The sequence below is a fragment of the Haliaeetus albicilla genome, chromosome 26, assembly GCF_947461875.1.
Source record: "Haliaeetus albicilla chromosome 26, bHalAlb1.1, whole genome shotgun sequence".
Taxonomy (NCBI): domain Eukaryota; kingdom Metazoa; phylum Chordata; class Aves; order Accipitriformes; family Accipitridae; genus Haliaeetus; species Haliaeetus albicilla.
This window is the reverse complement of record NC_091508.1, coordinates 2,882,661-2,906,454: the sequence shown is the minus strand read 5'-3', so window position 1 is coordinate 2,906,454 and position 23,794 is coordinate 2,882,661. Positions and strand designations below refer to the sequence as shown.

The 23,794-nt window shown below is 42.4% G+C and overlaps 1 protein-coding gene across 3 annotated transcripts; it reads right to left on the bottom strand.

The window, feature by feature from the left end:
* Positions 1 to 9,149: 9,149 nt before the first annotated feature.
* On the bottom strand, positions 9,150 to 23,499 carry ELK4 (ETS transcription factor ELK4). 3 transcript variants are annotated; one of them, XM_069771372.1, is made up of 7 exons: positions 23,225 to 23,499; positions 15,667 to 16,593; positions 14,902 to 14,926; positions 14,286 to 14,501; positions 11,916 to 12,839; positions 10,572 to 10,688; positions 9,150 to 9,403 (listed from the first exon to the last, which is right to left on the bottom strand). In XM_069771372.1, the coding sequence occupies exons 2-7, from the start codon at positions 15,687 to 15,689 to the stop codon at positions 9,305 to 9,307; spliced, it is 1,404 nt and encodes a 467-aa protein (XP_069627473.1). In that variant the 5' UTR covers positions 15,690 to 16,593; positions 23,225 to 23,499; the 3' UTR covers positions 9,150 to 9,304. The 3 variants fall into 3 exon arrangements, with proteins under 3 accessions (XP_069627473.1, XP_069627476.1, XP_069627474.1); XM_069771375.1 differs by lacking the exon at positions 14,902 to 14,926; XM_069771373.1 differs by lacking the exons at positions 14,902 to 14,926; positions 15,667 to 16,593.
* Positions 23,500 to 23,794: the final 295 nt, after the last annotated feature.

Below are 23,794 nucleotides of genomic sequence, written 5' to 3'. Positions count from 1 at the left end.
GCATGACTGGACTCAGGTAACTTAAGCTGCTTCTGGCCAAGACTATCAGCTACTACCTTCACCAATTCTAGCTTTCAAACTCAGACTGAATCCAACAGCTGTTTAACTTAAACCGTTTTTAGCATTTCTGTTTTTCCAAGCAGCAGATCTTACCTTCCATAAAACATCTTCGCAAGCTCCCATGGATGGTTCTGTAGAAGTCTCAAGAGAATAGACTTGTTGAATTGACTTTGTATACCTAAAGCTGAGCGCACATTCGGCCAATGCAGGAAGGAGGCAAATGCAGTTGAATTCTGGGCTTAACTCATCCATGGACTTCAGGAGCCCTCCTGTCTCACATCCAGCGCAGTATGTGCTGTAATTCTTCTCTAGCACCACAGGATGCCACTGTTACTCTCCTTGAGATACCGAGAATGAAAAAAGCATGTACCGCAAAACCCATTTGCAGCAAAAAAACCCCGATCTGTCATTAATAGAGCCCCTCCCACTATGACAGCATTCTCTCCATCCCTGTACAGAGGAAATGAGCATGAAATAATACAATGAGGGAGTTTATTTTGAAAGAAGTCTACTCAAGATTACACATATATCACACCAGGGACTGTCAGCTATTAAAAAAAAAAGTATCATATGTTCTTGTAGAATGATAACATGTAGCTAAATGCTACTGCCAGAATAACATTTCTTTTGTTAGAAGTGTATTTGACAATTCAAATCTCCACTTCACTATCAGCACTATTTATAGAATGGAGCTACTCACCAAAGGAAACATTCACCAGAAGAGAATAGTACCTGATTTTGCAAAAAGACTGTGCAGCACTAGAAAGCTAGCAACAGCAACTCCATCTCTCTCTGCGTTCCAGCAAGATGGGAGAGAGTCTGTGCTGCTGCGAACAGACAGGTTAGCTCAAAGTCTGATGAACTCCCTCATTATCACAGAGCAAGCTGCCCTGCAGCTGTAACTTTCAATTTCCTCTACTGAAAAAAAAAAAACAGTCAAAAGATCAGAAACTTTGTTAAAAATATTTATTTAAAAAAATACAATTGTTTTGCATGTCTGGTTGCACATAACTATTAACATATGATTGACTTGAATAATTTGCTACAATGCTTTTTTAAAGCCAGCTTGCATTATACAAAGCAAATCCCTCTGTCAGTTCTTACATAAAATAGTTTTCTTTAACTATTCCCACCCCATTTTTAAAAAAGATTGCAATACATTGATTTATTTTTTTTTGCACAAAAATTGAAGCAATAGAAAAGTCACCTGATTTCTCAGGAAAGACCTTCATTATGTTTGAATAACAACTGCCAATATGCCACTCTAAAAGCAGCATTTGTTACTTTGAAGTGTCATTACAGTGCACTTCCTCCAAAGCAAGTTTTGCATCTTAGAACTTTGCCTCCAAATTATATTCAAACCTGAAATGTGTTCAAATAACTGCATATCTGCTATAATCAAGTTGATCGGACTTTTTTCCAATATTGTATCAACACGCTGAAGGTCTTCCTAATATGTTATCTTGGAAGGTTAAATAAAAGCAAATTTAGTAACACTGAACAATTACTGAAAACTTTGGCTATTTATGTACTTGCATTACATACCGGCATTTATTTTTTTAAAACACAATGGCATTAAGATACTCTTATTATAAGGTATTATTTTCAAAAAAAGTTAGACTGAGAAGCGATTCTCTCCCAGGCAAGTTTACCCAACTGTAACGAGAGCACCAAAGCGGTGTAAGATTACAGTTGTCTCTAAAAGACCGTGTCTAGAAAAAGTCTCCAGTGTAGGAAGTTAAGACACTCACTATAACATAACTTGCTTTGTCTCTTGACTTGGTACTATATATATACACATTAAAAAAATGCAATTCTGTTCTGGAAAGAGTAATTGAAAATGCTGTCTCTGCTGCTTTCAATGTAATTTTTACCACTGATGGTTCTACTACAATTAGAGGAAAGTAAAACAGAATCCATTCGAGTTAAAGAGTAAGTTAACTGACATGAATATCTGCTCAGTCTGCCCCAAGCAGAGATGTCAGAGCTGCTGTAGTATAAAAAATACTGCAGACATCATCTTGCCAATTTGCAAAGAACCCAGCTTAACCTAAAATTTCAATTGAGGAGCAAACACTAAAGGCATCAGAAAGTCACTTTCCAAAACAGATGTGCACTTTAAAAATAAACAGAACAACTGTCACACATTACCACAGCTGATAAGGTTGCTTAAGTTCTCTAAAATTTAACTTAAACTTCCCTCCCCTGACTCTGTCTGGGCCATAGACAAAGACCAGATTCTCAGCCAGTGTAAGTTAGACCAGTTGCGGTGATGCCAACAGATTCTATTCTGATTTACAAGCTTCTGGCATGTGATTCACATCTGCCATCAGCTGGCTCAAAGATTCTCAGAATTCCCAAGACAAAGTCTCACGCTGGTTAACGATCCCTATTCAGAGTCATTTCAGTCCCAGATTAATTCCAGCTGTCCTAACACACATCAGAGGAGACAACCACTATCCTTACCATACATGTTGCTAGAATTTTCCCATTTATTCATCCCTACCATTAGGAATATACTTCTCGGCTATAAAAACAGAGGGGGGGAAGATAAGCATTAAATGTGCTACTGTACTTATCACAAAACACTGTGACGTACATAAGGCCATCTGGTAACACTGCAACAGAATACAAACAAGATTTTAAAAGGGAGATTGAGAATACATTTTTTTTTTTTTTAAACTACAATGAATAATCTCAACCCTGTTCACAGAGAATTAACGTTAAAACTAGTACATCATATATATAAAACTCTGTGCAACTGAACAACAGCAGAACAAAAAGTCAACACAATTCTATAAAGCAGTTTCAAAGCCTGAAGATTTAAGACATGCTAGCCAAAAAAAACACAACACATCTCAAGGAGCCTAGAGCAAACCCAGGTATTGTAACCCCCCCAGCACACAGCACACACTAGGAACCATGCAGAGGCCATCCTCAAAGCCTTCCTGTGTTCAAAAAAAACAGAAGAAAAAAATAACCCCAAACAAACAGCAACAAAAAAAATAAAACAGCTTCCAGTTATTCATACAGCACTGCTGCATGTACTGCTCAAGGACTGAAATGGGCTCCGAACACAATGCCTTCCAACCTCTCCTCCCCTCTCCTTACCGTGCTGCTTACAGTTCATTCAGTGTCTCCATTAAAAGACCCCTGTTTTCCAAAGGTTCATAATTTTCCTGTTACGCCCCCTGCCAAAAACCCTACTTTGAGATGAAAACCCTTCTGCAACGCATGGTCTCAACAGAGAAGCAAGTGTTTTAAGTAAAAAAAAAAGTCCAAACTTTTGTTCCATGAACATAAAACTATTCAAAGACACATTTAAGACACTTTTTTTAGAAGATGTGGCATACAACAATGTCAAAGATGCATTTAAAAATAACCTTTGGCAACTAATTAGTTCACACTGTGGTATAATTGATTTGAGTACTAAAAAAACAAAAACAAACCCAAACCAAAAAACCTCACCAGCATGTGCAAAACATTTAAAAGTGGCAACTGCACAGTGCAGTATTTGCTTTGAGTGTACAAGGTAAGCGTTATTTACGCAGATCTGGAAGCCAGACTACATAATGAACACACATCCTCTCAGGCAGTAAGCATGTGTACACACGTATGTTCGCATGAAGAAAGCTATTCCAGTCTCAGTTAAACGATGCATCTAAAAACAAGTTTTCAGTTCTCAAAGTATGCTTTTTATCAGATGTCTGGAACAGCTCCACAGTCAAAGTCTTCTACTACATTCTTTGGGAGGGGGTAAACAAAAATAAATTCTAGTCAGTTTTACTTTTTTTCTTTGTAGAATAATTTATACAAAGCAGACATCTTGCTATCCCGAAAGGGAAATACATTAGCATACACATTCAAAAAGAAACATTGGGCCCTGCCCAGCTTTCTTACCTTGCAGGTCACTTTTTTTTTTTTTTTTTTTTTTTTTGCAAAGCATGGTTACGGTCAGCAAAGCTGCATCCTCCAGAAAGAACCAACGTTCTGCAGTGGACATATTCCCCCTTATTTTTGTTTGTTCTTTGTACAAAGGCAAGAATAATATTCCTCAGTTCAAGATCCACTAGACGCCCAAAACCAAAGCTAAATCTTTCTGCTTTAGATGGCACCAAGACAGTCAGGAAATTTCAATACAAGGTCTGTTGATAAACGCAGATTGCAGAAGTACAACAGCACTGCCATTACTGCGACTCTGTAGCTCCTATATTATATCCTTATGACTAAAAGCAGGCTATGGAGAAAAGATTTGGTTCTATTTTCAAAAATTCTTCTCTGTCCAGAATTGGCTTTTAGGAAGGGCTCCTACACACTCAATACTACTCGCTCAAACGAAGTGGAATGCTGTGACCACAGATGTCGATGCAAGACAAAGCCTTTTGCAGTAATGGCCCTGAAGGACTGTGTGAAACAACTGTCACTGCATTTTATCTTTTAATCTTCATCTGACAGCCTCCGATTTCAGCAGATCAACTTTAGCGTGTCACATATTAACCACCACTCAACTTGATTACAATAGCCAAAGGCTTCCACATTAAGCAGATTTGTTAATACTGTTCAGACTAAACAGCAGCCATTGCCAATTACTATTTAATTAAATTCAAATCAAACCATAAAAATTCCTGTTTAGGCAAGACATACTATACTTCATTAAAACATCCCGAATAGCTTCTAAGCAACATAATTGCAATTCTAATGGATTTTCAACTAATCTGCCCAGTGTAAGATCCTGTGGGGCTCGGGCTGTTTGTTTGCAATACCATGCTCCGTGATTATTAAGACAAAATAAACTATCCATACCCATGACCTCAGAGGCCAGAAGGTACGTGTATTTCTTGACACAGGAGAACTAAGGAACGAAACAGAACAAAATTGTTATGGACACCCAAAACTCAAACATCAAGTTTTAAAATACCTGTCAACTTTGACAATGTTCCTTAACTACTGATGTAGTTTATTTTCATATCGGACAATACCAAGATAGCCTCTTGATACAACACTGAGATGTGTCTTGTAAACAAATATGCATTAAAAATGGAAGAGGTTAAATTGTATAGTAAAACATGAGTACATACAAAAATGCTATAAAACAGTAGCAAAAGGTAACTAAGAGATACATGAATAAACCATGGGTAGCCAACAGACTGTCAGAACTATAGGTTCTGACCTCAGCACTAGAAAAATGCTACAGAAATGGATCAGAACTCCACACCTGTGCTCACCTGAGAAACTGCATCAATGCACTAGGCTAGCTCTTTCACCCAATCTCAACCTGCAGAAGTTCTCGCATGGAAGTCATGAGGGAATTTGACATTAATGCATCTCACTGCATTTTGAAAAGCTGTGTAAAGGAAGATATGCACATAAGCAGCCTTCACTGTGGTTAAAATGAACACTATAAAAAAGAAGAATCTATTTGCTAGATAGCTGAGGTTTGAAAACATATCAGAGGGAGAAATTATTCTAAACAAACCACTGAACAGCCAAAGCCTTTCATATTATAATGCATGCTCCATTATACCAAAGTATACGGATCCTGAAGTCTTAGAATGCTCTAAGTTAAAACAATGAATTCTCAAATTCAAGGAATTTTATTACTTCCTGACCTATTGTAAAATGCAACTTGAATGTGCCAAAGACAGTGCATAGGAATTACATTCAGCCATCACTGCTGAAAACCGATTTCTGAAACAAGGATCTAGACTTAAGCTGCTGTTAAGAAAAAAACTAAAGCAACTTTCCTCCATCACCCTCATTACTAGGATCACATTCTCTGAAAACAGGTAAGACACAACAAGTATGGTTCTATAACCGTAGGGTATTATTAACACATTTCTGCTTTCCACGGATTGTTTCTGCTAGCAGCACGTGTTGCTAGTGGCATCCTGACAGTTCAGGACCTCAAAAAAAAGCCAGACATAGCACACATAGCAACAGCAGTGCAAGCTTTCTAACTCTGCAGTACTATTATACAGCAGCAGCGACACGTAAAAGAGATTTCCAGAAGCAAGACAGATGTTCAGCTTCCATGCTCATCCAGTCTAATTCTACCACCATCTATGAATTAACCGATGCAAATATTATCAAGCATTCAACAATACCATGGCTACTTCAGCAACACAAATTGTAATAAAATGTTTCTGTAATGCTGCATTATTATTTTTTTTAAACCAACACGGTACTATACCCATATTACAGACTGCTACCATGATAATTAAAAGAGAGCCTATATTAACCCCCACCTTCCCTACACTACATTAAAAACAAGTTGCAACGAGCTGCAAACTGCTCCTGAAGTGAGCTAGTAGAGTACCAGCAATTCACATAACCAAGCTCCAAGAAGTCACAGCGACACTGGGCTCTGTCAGGAATGTGATCCAAAAAAGCTGGCAGTTATATACTTGTTAGTAAATGTGTGTTTAATGAGGCAGCATATATACAAGATAATATTACTTAAGTGACCTGAAAGTTGTAATGGAGAAAAGGTGACCTGAAAGTTGTAATGGAGAAAAGGCGAGCAAGCCGCTCCTCTCCCCCCTCCCCTCCCCTTTCAACTTGCTTTCCCAACTGCCTCCTGAGATTATAATCCTATACAGGACTTTTATTTTCCTAGGCAGGTGCTTAAGAAGCAAAAAGCAATCATCTCCTCAGTGCTATCTGTCAGGAAGTTGGATATTACCAGACTGAAACCAACACATACAGGCTGCATTTTCACATTAACTTTCTCTGAAGAAGGTATTCCCAAAGGTGAACGTGTATCTCATCAACCAGCTATGGCAGTGCAATCTTATGAAGCTACTTGGAGAAGAGCATGAAACCAGGCCAAGCACAACTGACAAGCTATGTTAGCATTTGGTTTTCTTGCATACCTATGCTGAACGTGATAAAAGTTTACAAATAATTAAGTGCATGTGTGCACATACACAACTTTTAAACAAATAAACTTGGCTTTTCTCCATAGGGGACAAGGAAAGGGAAGCAATTAAATTGCAAGTCTTTAGTGCTCATTAATTATTTTTAAACTCTAATCCTAGTCTGCAATGTTGCTCTCAAGTCCACACACTTGGTGGGCATAAAATTGGCCAACCTAAAACAACCATTAAAAGTGCTGCTATTTATATATAGCTATATATATTTGCTAAAGCAGACTCATAAGCCATCATGCAAACCAGGAAATTCCAGATGCCTGCTCTTAATTAGAACTGCAGCTTTCTTTCTGCATTTAAAAAAAAAGAAAAGAAAAGAAAAAAAAAGGTCAATATTGCACATTGTCATTTTAAGAGCCGCTGGCACAGGAACTTTATCCTGGATCTGCTGATGTCTAAAATGATAAGCAGTATTATGCCTCTGACGTAACTGAACAGGAAGACAGTTCACTACATGAGCTCGCTCCCTGCTATCTCCACCTGAAGAAGGCATACCCTTTTCTCCCACCGGGCAGGGGACTTTCTGGATGAACAATACCCAAAAAGCAATTCCATTACACCCACCTGTCTGGGGTGTCATGTCAGGAACATACTAAGCGGTTTAAGATATTTCAACGCTAGAGTCTAGAAAGATAGCGTCACTGCAGTAAATTAAGTCTTGGATATTGTCATACGCTTTAAAGTGAATGCAGAGTCTGCAAAAGTGGCAAAAGGAAAACTCTGGAAAGCTCGAGTTTACCACTTATCCATAAGACAGGTGCAATATATACAGCATACACTGTCAGCTCCTCTTCTGTAAAGGTACAATCTTCCTCTGCTTATTAAAACTTTGAAGACAGCCAGTGAGGATGCCAAAGGAAAGAGATGGTCTCCATCTGTTTTCTAGTGGGTATTTTAGGGAGAAGATTATCTTACGTCACCAACTCAATGTAAACAGTAGCAAATAGAAGTTGCTGCCTGACATCAGATGCCCAAAGTGGAAGGACACACGGCCCAGCGCCAACGGACCAAGACATGCAGCCTCTGAGGGGCCGTGAGAGGAGAGTCTCTCTTCTTACATCGCTCAGTTCTCTTAAAAGGCCTCCTGAGCTGTAAAAATCTAACTACAAATTTCATTTCATCCGTGTTTCAAATGGCTCTGGAAACTACTCTTGCATTAATCCACACACACGGCTACAAAGAAACGGAATGCAAGCGCAAATTTACAGTAAGGTTGCTATGCCGTGGTACCCCTCTCAGCTAGCCGTACACACGGAGCCTAATTTATTTTGGGTCCGAGTGCTTCCTCAAATAAAAAAAGCAATAGATCTAACGCAAAACTTGAGATAAGAGCTGGCAGAAGAGGAGCTTCTCCACTTCAACTGTGGGAAAAGAGCAGTAACGTTAATGCTCACACGTTAGTGTTCTCACCCACCGTTTGGGTCTGAAACTCTAGCATCAGGCAGCAACCTCACCAAATACACACTCTCAAAACCGCATGTAAAATCCACCACCCTGCTAATCTTCCAGCAGTGAGATTACAGGCTTTGTAACAGGTCTCTGGCACAAGAAATGTTTGGACTTCAGCATTAAAACTTTCTGAGAACTGAAAGGAACTAATCCCACCACTCATTCGTCTCCACCTTGCCTCCTCACCGAAGGGAGGGCAGGGAAGCATCCAGAAGCTAGCCAGACCACTTCTCCGAGGGGCTGGACTGTCGGCATACAACGCCATTCAAAAATTGTCCGTATCTTAGTAACACAGTCATTGAATATTCCTTGAAAATTTCTCCCTGCAAAAAGACAAGATGTTTTTACAGCAGAAAAGACGCGGGCTGTTTTGTTGCTGCCGAAGTTATCAGGCCCCAAGGCAAAGCTGAGTGCACACACCCCTTTTCCAAGCATTTCCTGGAATGCCAGCTTCGATCATGATTAGATTTCTTCTTGCCAAGCACACGAAGCAGAAGAACAGAGGGTTTTTCCAAGAGTCACAGAGAAAAGACTTCTCTGATACCGTTTTACTGCAATCAGTGCAGACTCAGTTACTGCAACACCAACCGAAACTCCCTTTAACCATAGTGAAGTCTTCCAAACCAAGGAGGGAAGAGAAGAGACTGGAGCTTCAGCTCCTATTAAGGCGTTTGCATATACATTCCCAACCTGGGTCTTCAAAAAAGGGAATTTTGCAAAAAAGGCATTTTATTTGGGAATGGCAAAAACTATGATTGTTGATTATCTCTGTGGAATTATAAATTGCTCATTTAAAAAACATGGTTAAATATAAGTGTCATATCTTTCCCTTGCTTGCCAATACGTCCTTTCCTTGAGTTCATGTGCTATGTCTTCTGTAGATCAGGGGAAAATGGGCCAGGGGTAGAGGGTCCATCCAGTCCAGACAGAGTAAATGGGCCATGACTGTTCAGCACTGATGGAAACTAAGAGACAAAACAAAAATGATTAGGGAAAGGCCAGTTTAATTTACTGGTCCTCTCATATCTGTGCACGTAGAAGCTCCCCCAGGAAAAAAAACAAAACACAAAAAAAACCAAAACACAATAAAGAAAAAAACCCCAAACTCTCAAAGAATCTCTTTGGCTTCTCCCAAGTAATTTACTTTTTAAATGCCACTGCATTGCAGACTGCAGCAATCCAGCTATTATAACCAGTGTCACCAGGAGGACCCAGTCTGTAACCTCTGCACTGAGCACTGCCGATGTCCTGAATTAGTAAGTGACTTTAATACAGGTTGTTGGGAAACCGTGGTCTAAATTGTTCATCAGTTAATTATCAGCTATTTATAGAGAAAAACGTCCAGCGCATTTTCAGAGCTACTTGTTTATTCCCTATCCTCACGGTACATATAAGCTACTTCCTTCATCTCCATGGAGATGACAGATATGAACCCAAAAGACAACTAGTTAAATTTTACCCTTTGCCTAAGCAGACTCAGGCAACAGATGTGGTTATTCCAGTTCTAAAGTGGAAGGTGAATGAAGAGCACGAGTAATTACAACTAAAGGATTTTTTTTTTAAATATAGGGGACTTTTTTCTTATATATTAAACAAAAATATTTATTAAAAACTGTGAAGCTGAGAATTTCTAAACAACAGAATACAGCAGAATATAAAGATCTTAAAGAACTGTGCTACATATTGCCACAGAGATCATACACACAATCTTCCTTTTTACTAGTGGTGAGATTTACTTCCTGTCTTTCAACAGAAGAGACTGTTAACAATCAATTAAAACAACCAATACAGTAGCAAAATTCTATTTCTAGGAAAATCTCAACCAGTAAAGTTACAGGGAGACAAATTTTACACGAAGGACAAACCTAACACCCCCCCCTCCAATCTCTCTCTAACTACAGCACAGACTGCTATTAATTTAAAACATTTGTGAAATACCAACATTTACAATAGACTTCAATAAAACTGGGTAAACACTAAAATTAAATGCTCTCAAAAGCTAACACAGGGGATAGATAACAGAAAGATCGCTATCTTGTTTCTATATCAGATATTTGGGCTAACTGATTCCTGCAGGTCTGCTGAGGAAGGTACTGAAAAGCACAGAGATTGGCTAAACTTGCTGGAACTTACCTGAAAGAGTGTATTAGCACCTTGCAACCTTGCAGGACTGAGAGGAGCAACTGGGCTTAGCGTACTCCAGAAGTGAATACTGGAGAGCAAGGGACTCGGGGTCAGCAAGATGGGTGTCTGCAAAACACGTGAAGATAGTCAGCTGTGTGAAACCTGCACTGTGAGTAACACACAGCGCATGTAAATCCAGCCGCAATAATCTCGGCTCCTACAGCTGCGGAGGGCTGGGTCCGAATTTCAGGAACTCCCATTCCCTCCTTCCGCCTTCTCCCACCTCCTCCTCCTCCCTCCAAACCCCACAACAGCAGCAGCAGTCATCCGGCTCTCCCTCCCCTTCCTGAGCAACTGGCCCTCTTCTCCCAACAGCTGCCAAATCCCGCTGTAACCTACAGCAAATCGGCTCCTCCTGCAGATCAGCACACAGCACCTGCGAGTGACTTTGGAAAACTCAGTCCACCAATTTAAAAAGAGCAGACAGTGGGCACATGCGTGGTCTGGGTGACACCGACAATGTAAGCCACGATAAAAGACATTTACGTCCAGCTTCTGAATATTCTGGATGTTCCAGGTTCACCCACCAAACACTTCGAAGGGTGCCAAAAGAGCAACTCCACTTGATTTTTTCCCCTGTCTTCAGCCACTTCAGTTTTCAATCAGCTTCCCTACAGTTTCACTCTAACTCCAATTTATTAAAGCAAAGAGATTAGATATGTACAGAACAATTTAACACCCTAGTTGGAATCAGTTCTCTTCCAAATTTTCCATGCGGCATAAAAGCTTTTCTTTCCCACACAAAGATAACCACCAAATTAAGCAGCCGTTCTTATTCCTGTTAAGTCACAATACTCTGGTCTTAAGTAAACGGCTACTAAATCAAGCAAAAGCAAGCTGCTAAACAGACACCTCCGTAGTTCTCTATTTTTAAAGCATCTCCAGAATCAGCCTGAAGGATAAGGGCAGGGTTTAGGGGTTTTGAAATAATTCAATATCACCCTGGCAAGATTTACAAAGGATCCTGCTGGTGCTGGCTTGCGTTTTGCCTCCACATGCTAATACTGTACAGACGTGTACAGCTGACATACCACTTGAGCACACTTTGGGGTGGAAGTAATACCGATTATGAATAAAGTTTCTGTTTTATAAGAAAAATGGGAGTGACATCCTGAGTTTCAGAACTCCAAATACAATCTACTGACTATTCATTTTCCACTTGGCTTCCCTTACTGTTTTAAAATATAACATAACCACTATTGTTACAAAAAAAAAAAACAACCACCACACAAAAACAACAACAACAAAAAAACAAACCAAAAAAACAGAAAACCAGGAAGGGAATTAGGTTACCTGAGAGAAAAGTGCTGGAGTAAGAGAAGCAGTTGGGAGAGAAGGACTCAGAATCCCCAGTGGACTTGGATCGCTGCCTGTAATGACGAGAGTAGGAGCCAACTCCAGCCCTTTGGGTTTTTTCGATCTGGAGAGGTGATTGGCAAATTCCTTCTCCAGCACAGATGAATCCTGCTCTTTGGGCTCTGGGGATTGATGCTGAAGGCTCTGAGCCTGCTCCAGCTGCTGAGAAGCCACGGACTCTATGTCCGTGTCAATGTCCAGGTCAGGATTAGAGCTCAGGGGCGGCGATGGGGGTGTGGAAGGAACTTGCAGAGTGGGAGAAACTGAGGATATGGGTGGAGTTGGGGTGAAGCTGGTGGTTAAGTTTGGCAAAGGTGCTGGAGCTTCAGGGACAGTTAACTTGGGTAGGACAAGCGTCTCCAAGGTCTGGAGAGTTTCGTCCGATCCCATGGGAAGAGAGGATGCGGTTGAAGTGGCAGAAGCCGTGGAAGTGGCAGAGACGGCTGAAGTGGTAGAGACCAGGGGGACAGAAGGCGGCTTTTTGGAGGGCATGGTTACAAACTTGATGACAGAGGGTGTTGGATCCTGAGCAGGTTTCTTCTCTGTCAGTTTCTCAGCTGGATTCTCAATCTTGATGGACCTGAAGAGTTTTACGCTGGAAGAGTTCAGGGAGTTCAGAGTAAAAGAGGAGTACAAGCCTGAGTGGATATAGTCATTGCGGCTGGAGGATTTAGCACATGACTGAGACTTCTCCTTCCCACAGTTTTCCACATCCTTTGGAGCACTGCTAACTTCCGCAAAACCAGTCATTTCAGGGTCTCCTTCTATACGGCCCACAACAAGTGGATCCATATTTAAAATCTCCGGATAAGAAACAAACTTGTACACAAACTTCTTACCGTTCACTTTTTTAATGATATTCTGTGGGTAAGAAGATATATATATATTTAGACCTTCTTCAGATTAATTTTCTTCCTACAAACACTGCCTAAAATAGACTAAGGAATTAGATAGTCTGTAATCTTTCATCAATTGTTTCTTTTTTTTCTTTTTTTTAAAAATACACTGCATTCTTGCAATTCAGTTATGCTCCTGAAGTATCATTTCCAGAGCTTGCAAACAAAACACTGAAACAGGCGAGCTTAACCTGACATTAAATATACTAACAACAGCCTTAAAAACTGCCAAGCAATGCTGTTTAACATATTTTAAAAGATCCACTAAAAAACAAAAAAATACCCATTACACCCATAGAAGATTACTGACCTGGGTACAGTAAGTATAATCTAACAGGAGAACCTGCAGAATTAAAGCTTACAGGTTTAGCAGAATTGAGAGCTAATACTTCAAATCAAACCACCTTTATTCTTAATAAGATGATAATAAAAGAAAATAAGTAGCTGAACTAGTCAGCAGAATGTAGGCTAATCAGCTACTTCAATACCACAAAATAGCATGTGTCGAACCTGTTTTGCTCCTAAGTGAAATGCCACACACAGTTTGGACCCAAGAAGATTCTTATTTATCGTATGATTATTATTACTGAGACCTCTCAATATGAAGTCAGATTTGTGCTACCCAATAATAAACTCCAAGCAACATACCACCTGCTACAAACTGACAGGTTCCTCAGAAACTGTGTTTTATTTTTTATCTTGTACACCCACACAATAAGCAGTTGTGGGATATACGGCTGATTAAAATGAAGGTAAGACTCCCACACTGTGGTTCTAGTTCAGCTTTTTGGACACTACCTGTGCACTAATGAAAGGCTCTCACAAGTTATTAGAAGGCATTAGCTAAACAAGAGTAGCATCTTACTCTGCTGGACTAAACACACTGACCACATCAGAGGTGCAATTCTGCATACATGGAGAAAAAGAAAAATACTTTGGGCTGCTTCACTGAAAATCCTTATTTTGATAGCCCCTTCATAGAGACATTGCAGAAAAGATCTCAAGGTGGTGCAATATTCACCATCTCAATCATTATAATCATTCTGTTGCTTAAACAGTGTTGAGTGTTAAAGAGTGTTGAGGATTTTAACCCTTACAAGGGCACATATTTTTGGAAAGGTGATTAGTGTTCACAGACAAATTCGTATTAGCGAGGACATAAATCAAAGAAGGTAACATTTTGCACAAAGCTAGCTAGAACCTTATAAAGTAACCACTGGCGAGGAAATGCAGCACAATGATAAACAAAAGAAAATAAACCCTCTAAACATCAACTAGTACACCTTGCTTAAGTCTGGGAGATGGAAGTGACACCTATCCCCTTGAAGAGAATGAAAAAGGAAACAAAGCTCATTAGGCAGGAGCTGGTAAGATGGATAAGGATTTGGGGTGGATTTACGGACTTTGTTACCTTCACATAATAGTATCTGAGAGCACGGCTGAGTTTATCATAGTTCATACTGGGCTTGTTCTTGCGGATTCCCCAGAGTCTGGCCACCTCCTCTGCCTGCAGCAGTTTGAACTCCCCGTCGTTGGAGGTCCAACAGATGATATTCTTGTTCTGAGGCTCTTGGAGGAGTTGGAGGAGGAACTGCCACAGGGTGATAGCACTGTCCATAGCAGTAAGCTGAAATTCAGAAAGGCAGGTAAGAGGCAACAGATTAGGAACAGCGCATTTTCTTCATCTCCCTAGAAGGGGGTAATGGAGCAGAGGTGTTATTTCCAAAGCTAGCAAGAGTAAAAATTATTAGTCACCAGTCGTGAAATATGTTCCCTGCAGAACAGAGAGGCTGAGAGCCAACTGCTGCCGTCTCCTCCCACATGTCAGTACTTTTCACATGGGTTATATTTAGACTCATTTAACTAAATCAGGTCACTTTGGGTAAGTTGCAATGAGTCACTCTCCAAAAAAAATTTTTCTAAGTTGTTCCATGTTCACCCACTCTGACTTGTGCTGCTTTATGAGAAACAGCTCAGGTGCACCCAGGTAAAAATCAAACCACCCACTTGCCTCCTCCCTTCCTTACCTGCACCCACCTCCAACCTCGGTATCTTTAAGAAAACAGAGCAGATCAAGTAAATGCTTAAGCTACGTGAAGATGCCAGTGCAGAACAACTCAATCTTCCTTCAGTTCACATTTCTACTGCCTCTTTCTAAGCAGCCCTCTCAATCAACGCCCAATCTCCTCTCTTTCAAGTCTCCTTTATTTACCAGACATCATCCCTGTCTTTTCTAAGAGAGTAAACATGAAAGTAAATAAAATGATTCCAAATGCTGCCTTTGCTTTCCTCTTGATTCCTGCCATGTCTTACCTACATCAGTCATTTAGGCTGAGACTTTCTAGGACTAGTATCTGTCAGTTGATTCATGCACTTCCAGCATTGTTTTCTTGCGCTGAAGCTGTCAGTGTGTAAATTCATCAAGGACAGACAAGGCAGTAGAGATGACGGTTTTCCTTGACCATATCCGACTACACAAAACAGTGCTTCCACGGATATTTTTAAGCAGAACACTAATAATCCTGTCTGCACAAGGGAAGCATAAGATACACTGTGAATTAAACCAGATAAAATTATATTCATTCAGTATCCCATATGGATTATCTTATTCCACAACAGAACAGCTTCTATTAATGCAGCTTAAACTTCTTCCAGTGAAATAAAAACAAACCCAGCAACTCTGGAATAAGAACCATCACGATGAATTACACTAAAAATGTTTCGATATGCTTAACTGCTAGATTTCCCACACACACACACGCACACACAGTCAAACCTCAATAAAGGCAAACCTAAAGAGTACAGGGGTTTCCATCTGGGTGAATCTGCAGCCCAAGCGACCAAATGCTATTCATAAGCAGAAGCTCCAAAACAGAGTCATCAAGTCCAACTTCAGCAAGCAGGACCCACACCCATATTGTTTGAAGTCCATGTATACGCAGGGATAAGTTTAAGATTCAGTCGGGACTGCCAGTTCATCTTTGTTACCAAAGCCTTTTATTCCAATCTCATTACTGCCCAGCACTTATCCAGCCCTATATAAGGAAGAGAACAGTCTACATGTCAGAGCTGCAGAATTTAGTCAGCCCTGTAAAAGGATTACTGCTGACAGTTTACACAGGACTACACATTCTTATTTAAATAAGGTGCCCTAGGGCAGGTACTTTTTTGGGCACAGCCCATTGCATTTAACCTATTTTTAAGAATACCTGCCTAATGGCACGCTTACACGACTACACAGGGATGTTACATTGATCAAGTCAGTTAAATTGCTGCAATTACAAGGAACAATCTCAAAATGAAGGACACCCACACCACCTTGTTATGCTGGCCTAAGGTGCTTTCCTTGCTAATTAGCATATGCATACAACTCCATGCTTGCCCAAATTAATTGCTCGGTACTCTAAGAAAATATCAGCTGCTGAACACTGTGCTTTGAGACTCTTCCCACACTGCACCATGGCACGCCAGCTGAACCGTATGAAAACTCGGGGCCAGGCAACCACATTAAAACTCTTCCAGGACTTCTCCTCCAACCCATATTCACGTTTGCCGACAGCATTTCTTATCTGCCTACTGGCAACGCAGAGGACGTGCACGCTGCGGAGCATCACAAGCAGAGCCTCATTATCCTGTCAGGGTGATGCACATGCATGGGGTGTTGTGTAGCATAAGGACTTGATTCTACCATTCTGCAGAGCTGTCAATACTAGTGATATCTGTTAACAGAGAAAGAGCAGGAAAAATGAAGTTGAGTGATTATTCCCACGCTACATTTATCTACAGCACTTTCAAAACCCATAAGCAGCACTGCACCAAATAGCGCTGACTGATGCAACGGGAGGCAATCACGTAGAAATTAGATTAGCAGCAGAATTTCAGAGCGGCAAAGGCTTTTTTCTCCTCCTCCTAAAAACCCATGCAGATTTCACGGCAAAATTTAAATGCTATCATTTCATTGGGCTGCTTCCCTTTAGTAAGAAGTACCTTGCCATTATCTCAAAGCTCACCAACCTCTACCGCAGTCAAGCATTATTGCCTAGGTCACAGCTGGTTTTGAATCGAATTGGAGACGCACAATGCTGACAGACCAGCACTCTGACAGCACGAAGTTCAGCAATACAGAGTACTCATGGAGTGATGGAAATGATGGAAGACACAAGATTTTTTTTTAAAAAAAAAACACCTTTCCCAGTGATGAGCTATGTTGTTCTGAGGAACATTTACCAAAAAAAAAAAAAAAAAAAAATTCATGCTGCCTAAATCCCAAATACTGTAGCTTTTCAGCTGGAAGGATCCTTCTCCCAGGGGCAGAGTTACAGTCTGTGCTGGAGTGTTAGATTGATCAAGTTACTACTCATGTTTCCGGCATTTACAGGCTTTAGGGTTGTCATGATTCCGTCCATCGTGTGGAGGATACATTGCATATCCTCAGCACCCTCTGCTTTAAAAAGTCTTACGTTAGACACACTAACAACAGGGTAGAGAAGTTTTACTTTTTCCTTGCCTGTTATAGAATACGAACAGAGAGCACTTTGGAATTGTTAATGGATAGGTTACATTGCATATGAGAGGATGAATGTCCCTCTTTATTAAACACTTACTGCATGCATCTACAGGAAACAACGGAGAGATACCTCAATGGAACTGGGAGTATAGAGTTTTTCTCAAGATTATATACAGACAAAGAGAAGACCAGAAAATAACCCTCTAAACTGGTCAAAGCAACAGGATCACAGGTGGATCTTGCCCCTTCAGAGTCCAGGAGCAAGCTGTAACTAGGAAAGTATAATACATATACAGGAGACAATGTTGCATTATGAATCAAGACACCTCATTTAACTTTTTTATTAAAGTTGCTTTGATACGGTGTAAGACTACATCAAAGAATTGTTGCTTCTTCAGGAAAAAGGAGAAGAAAAAAAAAACATCACACAAGATGTAAAATTAAAACTAGTATAGGCGAGATGAGCACCTCTCTTTGTTTAAGAAGAACCCACTAACATGTTAAAAAGGTTCTTCCTTCTTCAGCACCTGGGGCAGAAGGCAGCTGATGCCTTTCATCAGGCTCTACCTTGCAACCACAGGGACTGAGCAGCAGTTCAAGCTCCTTGTGCTATCATGCATTTTACAGAACATCTTCAGCTGCCCTGGCATGGGGGGGACCAGCTGTTAGAGAGGCTCCTGTCCATACCATAGCCATTTTCAGGGCCATGTACTCAAAAGGATCCCCCTCCTGCACTGACACTGGAAGAAATTCAGAAGATCCTCTTGTCCTTTTTATCCAGACATGCAGCAAAACCCACGCTCTTCAGAGATGTCACAGGCTCATTAGTTAGAGAAACTAAAGAAATCAGGATGAGGACAGGAACCCACTGTCCCACTCCTACTCTACACTAACAATGGTGAGATGTTACTTCTCTCCTAATTTGTAAGCAGCATTTCAACTTCTTTCAGAACTACATCTCCTTTCATGAAAAGGCATCAATCTCCTAGCACAGCTCCCCATCAGCGTAAAAAGCCTAGCAGTTTGATTGCTTTTTCTTCAAGATGAATACACCAATAATTACAAGCACACCACTGCAAACCATCTTTTTGCTGAAGGTTATTTTCTTTATAAGAGTCCATGGAGAAAGAAAAAGGTCTCATTTGAAAAGACAATGAGGGAATTAGGCAGAGAGGCAATACTGCTGCTTATGACGATGGCCTTTCCACTTCTGCACCATTTGAGTACGAGGAAAAAATAGTTGCTAGAGGCAGAGGGCAGTTATACTTTGTAATGAGTATGCTAAAATAGAGCACAATTATTGTCTTGAGATCTTCTCTGACGCCTACGGATGACCCTTGAAGTATACTGAGTAGCTGACAGAATTTGGCTGCAGTACTCTAAATACAAGCGCTGCAAACTTGAGCTTTCCCATGCTGCTGCAGCTTCGTTTGAGGTTGCTGTAGCTTTGTTTGAGGCCTTGACTTTACAAAGCCTTGAGTTTACAAAAAAGCCAGGACAGGAGATAAGCATCTTTTTCCGGTGACTTCTCCTCGTGCACCTGCGCCACAACGTGCTCCACGCAATCCATTTGATTACAGAGCCTCAAGGCTTTGCATCTTCTGTGGAAGGAGAGTGCGCAATCACAGGGTGGCACAGCAGTCAGGAGGAACAGTTTAGGAAGTGGCATACGGTAATCTCTCCTGTGGCCAGCAGCTATACTTACTGTTGCAAAAACACACTCGGGTGTTCATCCCTTCGCCCTCAAAAAGGAGAGGGGAGACCTCGCTATGCCCCAGCAAAGCAGCAGCCAGCCAGGCCCTGAGAAGGTAGCAGAGGCAGGACCTGGGGGGTGGGGGGGTCCTGCCCTAACCCCCATCCTCCAAGGTCTTCTGGCAGATTTCCTGCGCTTTGACTCACCACCAAGAACAGCTCAAGTAATCTTTCACCTCAATTTGTTCTAACAGCCTCTTATAAGCATCTGCTGCAGCCTAATGACTTCTGCAGATGGACCGAATAAAGCTGTCAGGTCTACAGCCTTGTCAGAACCCACAGAGAAACAAAGGACGGTGCAAAGGAAACAAAGGATGTCACACAGACGTTACACAGTGAGGACAAAATCATCACTACCACGTATTTAAATGGCATGGTTAGAGCTGTCCAGGTATTTATACAGAAGTGACATCTCAAAAGATGACTTTGGAAGCAGCACAGAGCAGAGGTAAACACATAGGGTGACACAGAAACCTCTTCTCAGATCACAGACACTTTGTTAAAAACAAAAACAAAACCAAAAAAGGCAGCAACGGTAACTCAGAGATGGTCTTGGGGATCTCACACTTAATGGTGCAAGTCAGACATTCAGCAGGCGAGCAAATTAAGTCTTTACACAATTCCAGGAAAGCCAGACTTGCTGTGCATACAACACACAAGCACTCCGCACATGCGCAGCAAAGCCAAACTGTTTAGACTTTACTGTGCAAAACTATTCCCGTGGTTTCTTAATAGTTTAAGATGGCCATGGTGTGTGAACAGAAGGAATTTGTAGACAATAACTCCTGCTGCATTGTGCAATATGCCTGTGGACACAAGGCCTTGATAGTTGTTCCAGGAAAACAAACAACTGAATAACTTTGGTTGAAGGAGATTTTTGGAGGTCACAGGCCCAACTCCTCGCTCAAAACAGGGTTAATTTCAAAGTTAGATCAGGTTTTTCAGTGTCTTTGTCCGGACAACTAAATAAATAAATAAATGGATGCCTTATTAAATAAATGGCTGCCCTATCCCTTTTATTTCAGTAAAGGGACAAAGAGGTATAACATTGCTGATGAAGTATCTAACTAAGTGGTTATAAACACACAACAAAGCAACAATTTCATTAGCACAGCATTTAAAATATCCCATTACTAATAAACCTTTCATAAAATATTTTCAATATTGCAATTTACCTGAACTAGTACTCTTAGGATTTTATCAATTTTGATTCATTTTAGAAAGAGCCTGCTGCCCAACACGTGTGAAAAACCTACTGTCCAAAAACCAGTCTCTTCAAGGTGCTAGTATCTAGCTATTGACATACTCTGATGGGGTGGGAAGTGTGTAAGGGTATTTAGCCCTTTTCCAGAACACACAGAGCATTGTAAAAGTACTTTAACTCCTGTCACTATCACTTGTTTTGTTAGTTTACTTCCCAAATACAGGTGAATTACCAGTTAAAAGCCTATTAGGCGCGTAAAATAAAGTTACTATTTACAAGGAATTAAAGTAGAGATGCAGACTTCTACATCTGCAACACCACCATTAAAAAACTCCAAACCCTGGCAGCTTTCCAAGCAGTAATCAAATTATACCTTCTTTAATAAATATGGAAATCAGGCAAGAATAAGAAAAAAAACACCCTAGACTCCAATAAATTCTTGTCTTCCCCTTGGCTCTGGCATTCACTGCACCGCTGTTTCCAAACCAGTCAGGAAAATCAGCTTGTTCTGAAGGAGAAGCCGTGGTTATCAAGGCAGGAAGCTCCTTGGAAGGAAATGCTGGAGGATGTCCTCATGATAAGAGCTGCTCCAGAGTTTTCATTGCCTTATCCCACTCCAAGTTTGACAGTTTTATTTACTCAAAACAAACATCGCAATAAGTTTTGGGTTCTTGGCTCAAAAATTAAGTTACTTCACCTGAAATTAAGGTGTTAGCAAATATTTTGGGTTTTAAGAGCAAATTGTTTCAGCTTTTCGACTCCTGAGAAGTGTTTCTTTTTCTTAGTAAGTATTTTCTAGTCTTCTCCACCTTTCTGTATTAGCAAACAAGCAATAGAAAACAAGCCACGACGGAGAACAGCGGCATCAGCATTCCCATTGTACTTATGGCTGAAGACTCAAGTTGGTAGAAGTAGATGAGTCAAACAGCTTTTTGGTTTTTTTTGAATCTTGATACAGAGACAATGGTGCCCGCTTTGTTATCTAATGTGGTTTTGACTAGCACACCCCGACACTTAAAAATGTTTAACTTGTTTGAACACGGCCAATAAGGGGACTGCAAAGCACAGTCCACGTACACTGCTACAATCATTCCGATCCTCCACCCTGGCTAAGGACTGACAGCTCAGCATAGCTAGTTTTATGGACAGCAGACCTCATCTCCCTGCTTTTCTGTACTTCGATGAAAAGTCTCCCTTTTCTACCCCTCCTTTTATAGGACATGAGACCGAAGAGAACACAGGAAAGTTTAGGACAAATAGAGAGAACAGTAAGCTTCAAAAAAATGAAATGCCTTTGATCGGTTCCTTGGTTGGTTTCTGACACTGATGTGATTGTTTCCGAGTAAGCCATAGAAATACTTATTTCCGCAGAAGCTACTCTCTAAGTAGATTACACTTGCTTCCTCCTTATCTGCCACCACAATGGGCTGAGGGGAATGTTTACCAACAGCAGATTAAATTAGCTTCAACAGGCACAATACATCTGCTGAAAGTAAAAGCATCCTCTTTTAAGAACAGGGGGTCAGGTCTCCACATCACGTTATGGAGTAAACCCCCAAAAAAAGCTTAAACGTTTTATGTTGATCCTAACTTCATTGTGAAAAGAAAGTCTCATTTAAGATGGAAAAGGTTTCCTTTAATAATGTTTATAATACACTCAGCCTAGTTGCTATGACGATGGAACAACTATTCTCTACAAACAGGCGCTAAGACCCTAAAAATAAACAGGCCGACAAAAAAAAATCACGAACACGCAGCTTTGTCAGGCAGGCTGCGCCTGGTGCAGGGATCGTGTTTGTTCTGAATACGATGAAGATAAAGAAATGCTAATGACAAGATTCTGCACCCACTGAACAGAGCACTCGCCTACAAAGCGATTCCTGTATTTCTCAGGAGCTGCTACTTAAAAATGACACCACTGAAGCCAGAACTCTGGATTCCACCCCCCCAGGCAGCAGCACAATGGGGATTATTACATGTTTGTCTGCGAAAATAAGGTAAGTGTTGTGGAAGTAATACACAGGTACACGTATATATGTGTGTGTGTATGTATATATGCATACAAAATAATAAAAGTGTAACAGCATGTATTTGCATACTTTCTCCATGGACTCGTGTATTGATGTGGGTAGGCATCCACCCATTTCACAGAGAGATGAGTACACAAGTATTAAAAAAAAAAGAAAAAAAATAGTAGCAGAGCCAGGAAGGAAAGAAAAAAAACCCCAAAACCAATCCCTTGATCCCAGTCTCCAGCTCCAACCTCCGCCAGCAGAGAGAGAAGCAAGGCAGCCAGCACCGAGCGGCGACAACCTGCGCTCGGACGCTCCTCCCGAGGACAGCTCGCCTGCTCAACCCCCCCCCAAAAAATAAAAATCAAACCACGACGACACACACACACGCCGGGACGGCTTCGCCCTCCCCCGTCCCTGCGTGACAAGCGTCTCCGGTGCGGAGCCGGAGGGGGGAACCGGGCACAGCGGGGATCAAAGCCCCGGGGCGGGCTGCCCGCCCTTCCAAGCCCTCGCCGTCGCTTTCGTTTCCCGGTTTCCCGACAGAGGCGAAGCCCCGCAGACCCACCGACCGACCCACCGACACCCGCCCCCCGCCACGCACCACCACCGGGGCGGGGGGACGACGACTCCCACCGTCCCGTCCCCCCCCCCACCGAGGCTGCCACATCCCGGCGATGCCCCCAGCCCCCCTCCTCTCCGCTCCCCTCAGAGACCGCCGGCCCCGGCCCCCGCCGCCCCCGGCCCCCACCGGGCCTCCTCAGCCCCCACCGGGTCCCCTCCGGTCCCTCCCCCGCGCAGAACGGAGCCCGTTCGTTCCCCCAGCCCGGAAGCCAACCCGTTTTGCCCGGCCACCGAGCCCCCCCCCGACTCACCGAGGAGGAGCCCCGCCGGTCCCCGGGCGTCGCGGTCCCCTCGCGGCGGGCAGGTGGTGGAAGCGGCTTCCCCCGCCGCCCTTCATGGCCGGGCACCCCCCCGGCGGGCCGGGCGCCGGGCTCCCATCCCGGGCGGGAGGAGCCGGGCGAGCAGCGAAGGGCAGCGGTGCGGAGGAGGAGGAGGAGGAGGAAGGCGGCGGCGGCGCGTTACATGGCGGGACGCGAAGCGCGCCAGTCCCTCCGCCGCGGAGCCTCCGCGGCCGCCGTACCCCACACTTCCGCCCACGGTCCCGCGGGGGCGCGGAGCGCTCGTTAGTAACCGGCCAATCCCCGAGCGGACCTCAGGAACCATCGACCAATGGGACTGTTCTGCCCGCCCACCCCTCGCAAGGTTCTCTGGGGAGCGTAGTCCGCGGGTCCTAGCGCCCGCCCGGGCCCCTCGCAGCCATGTGCCCGCGGCCCGGCCCGGCCCGCTCCCTCGGCTCGGCGCAGGCGGGCCCGGCCTGCCGGGAGCCCGAGGCGGGGGCCGCGGCCCGGGTAGGCGTTCGAGTCGAGTCTTACGAATAAGGG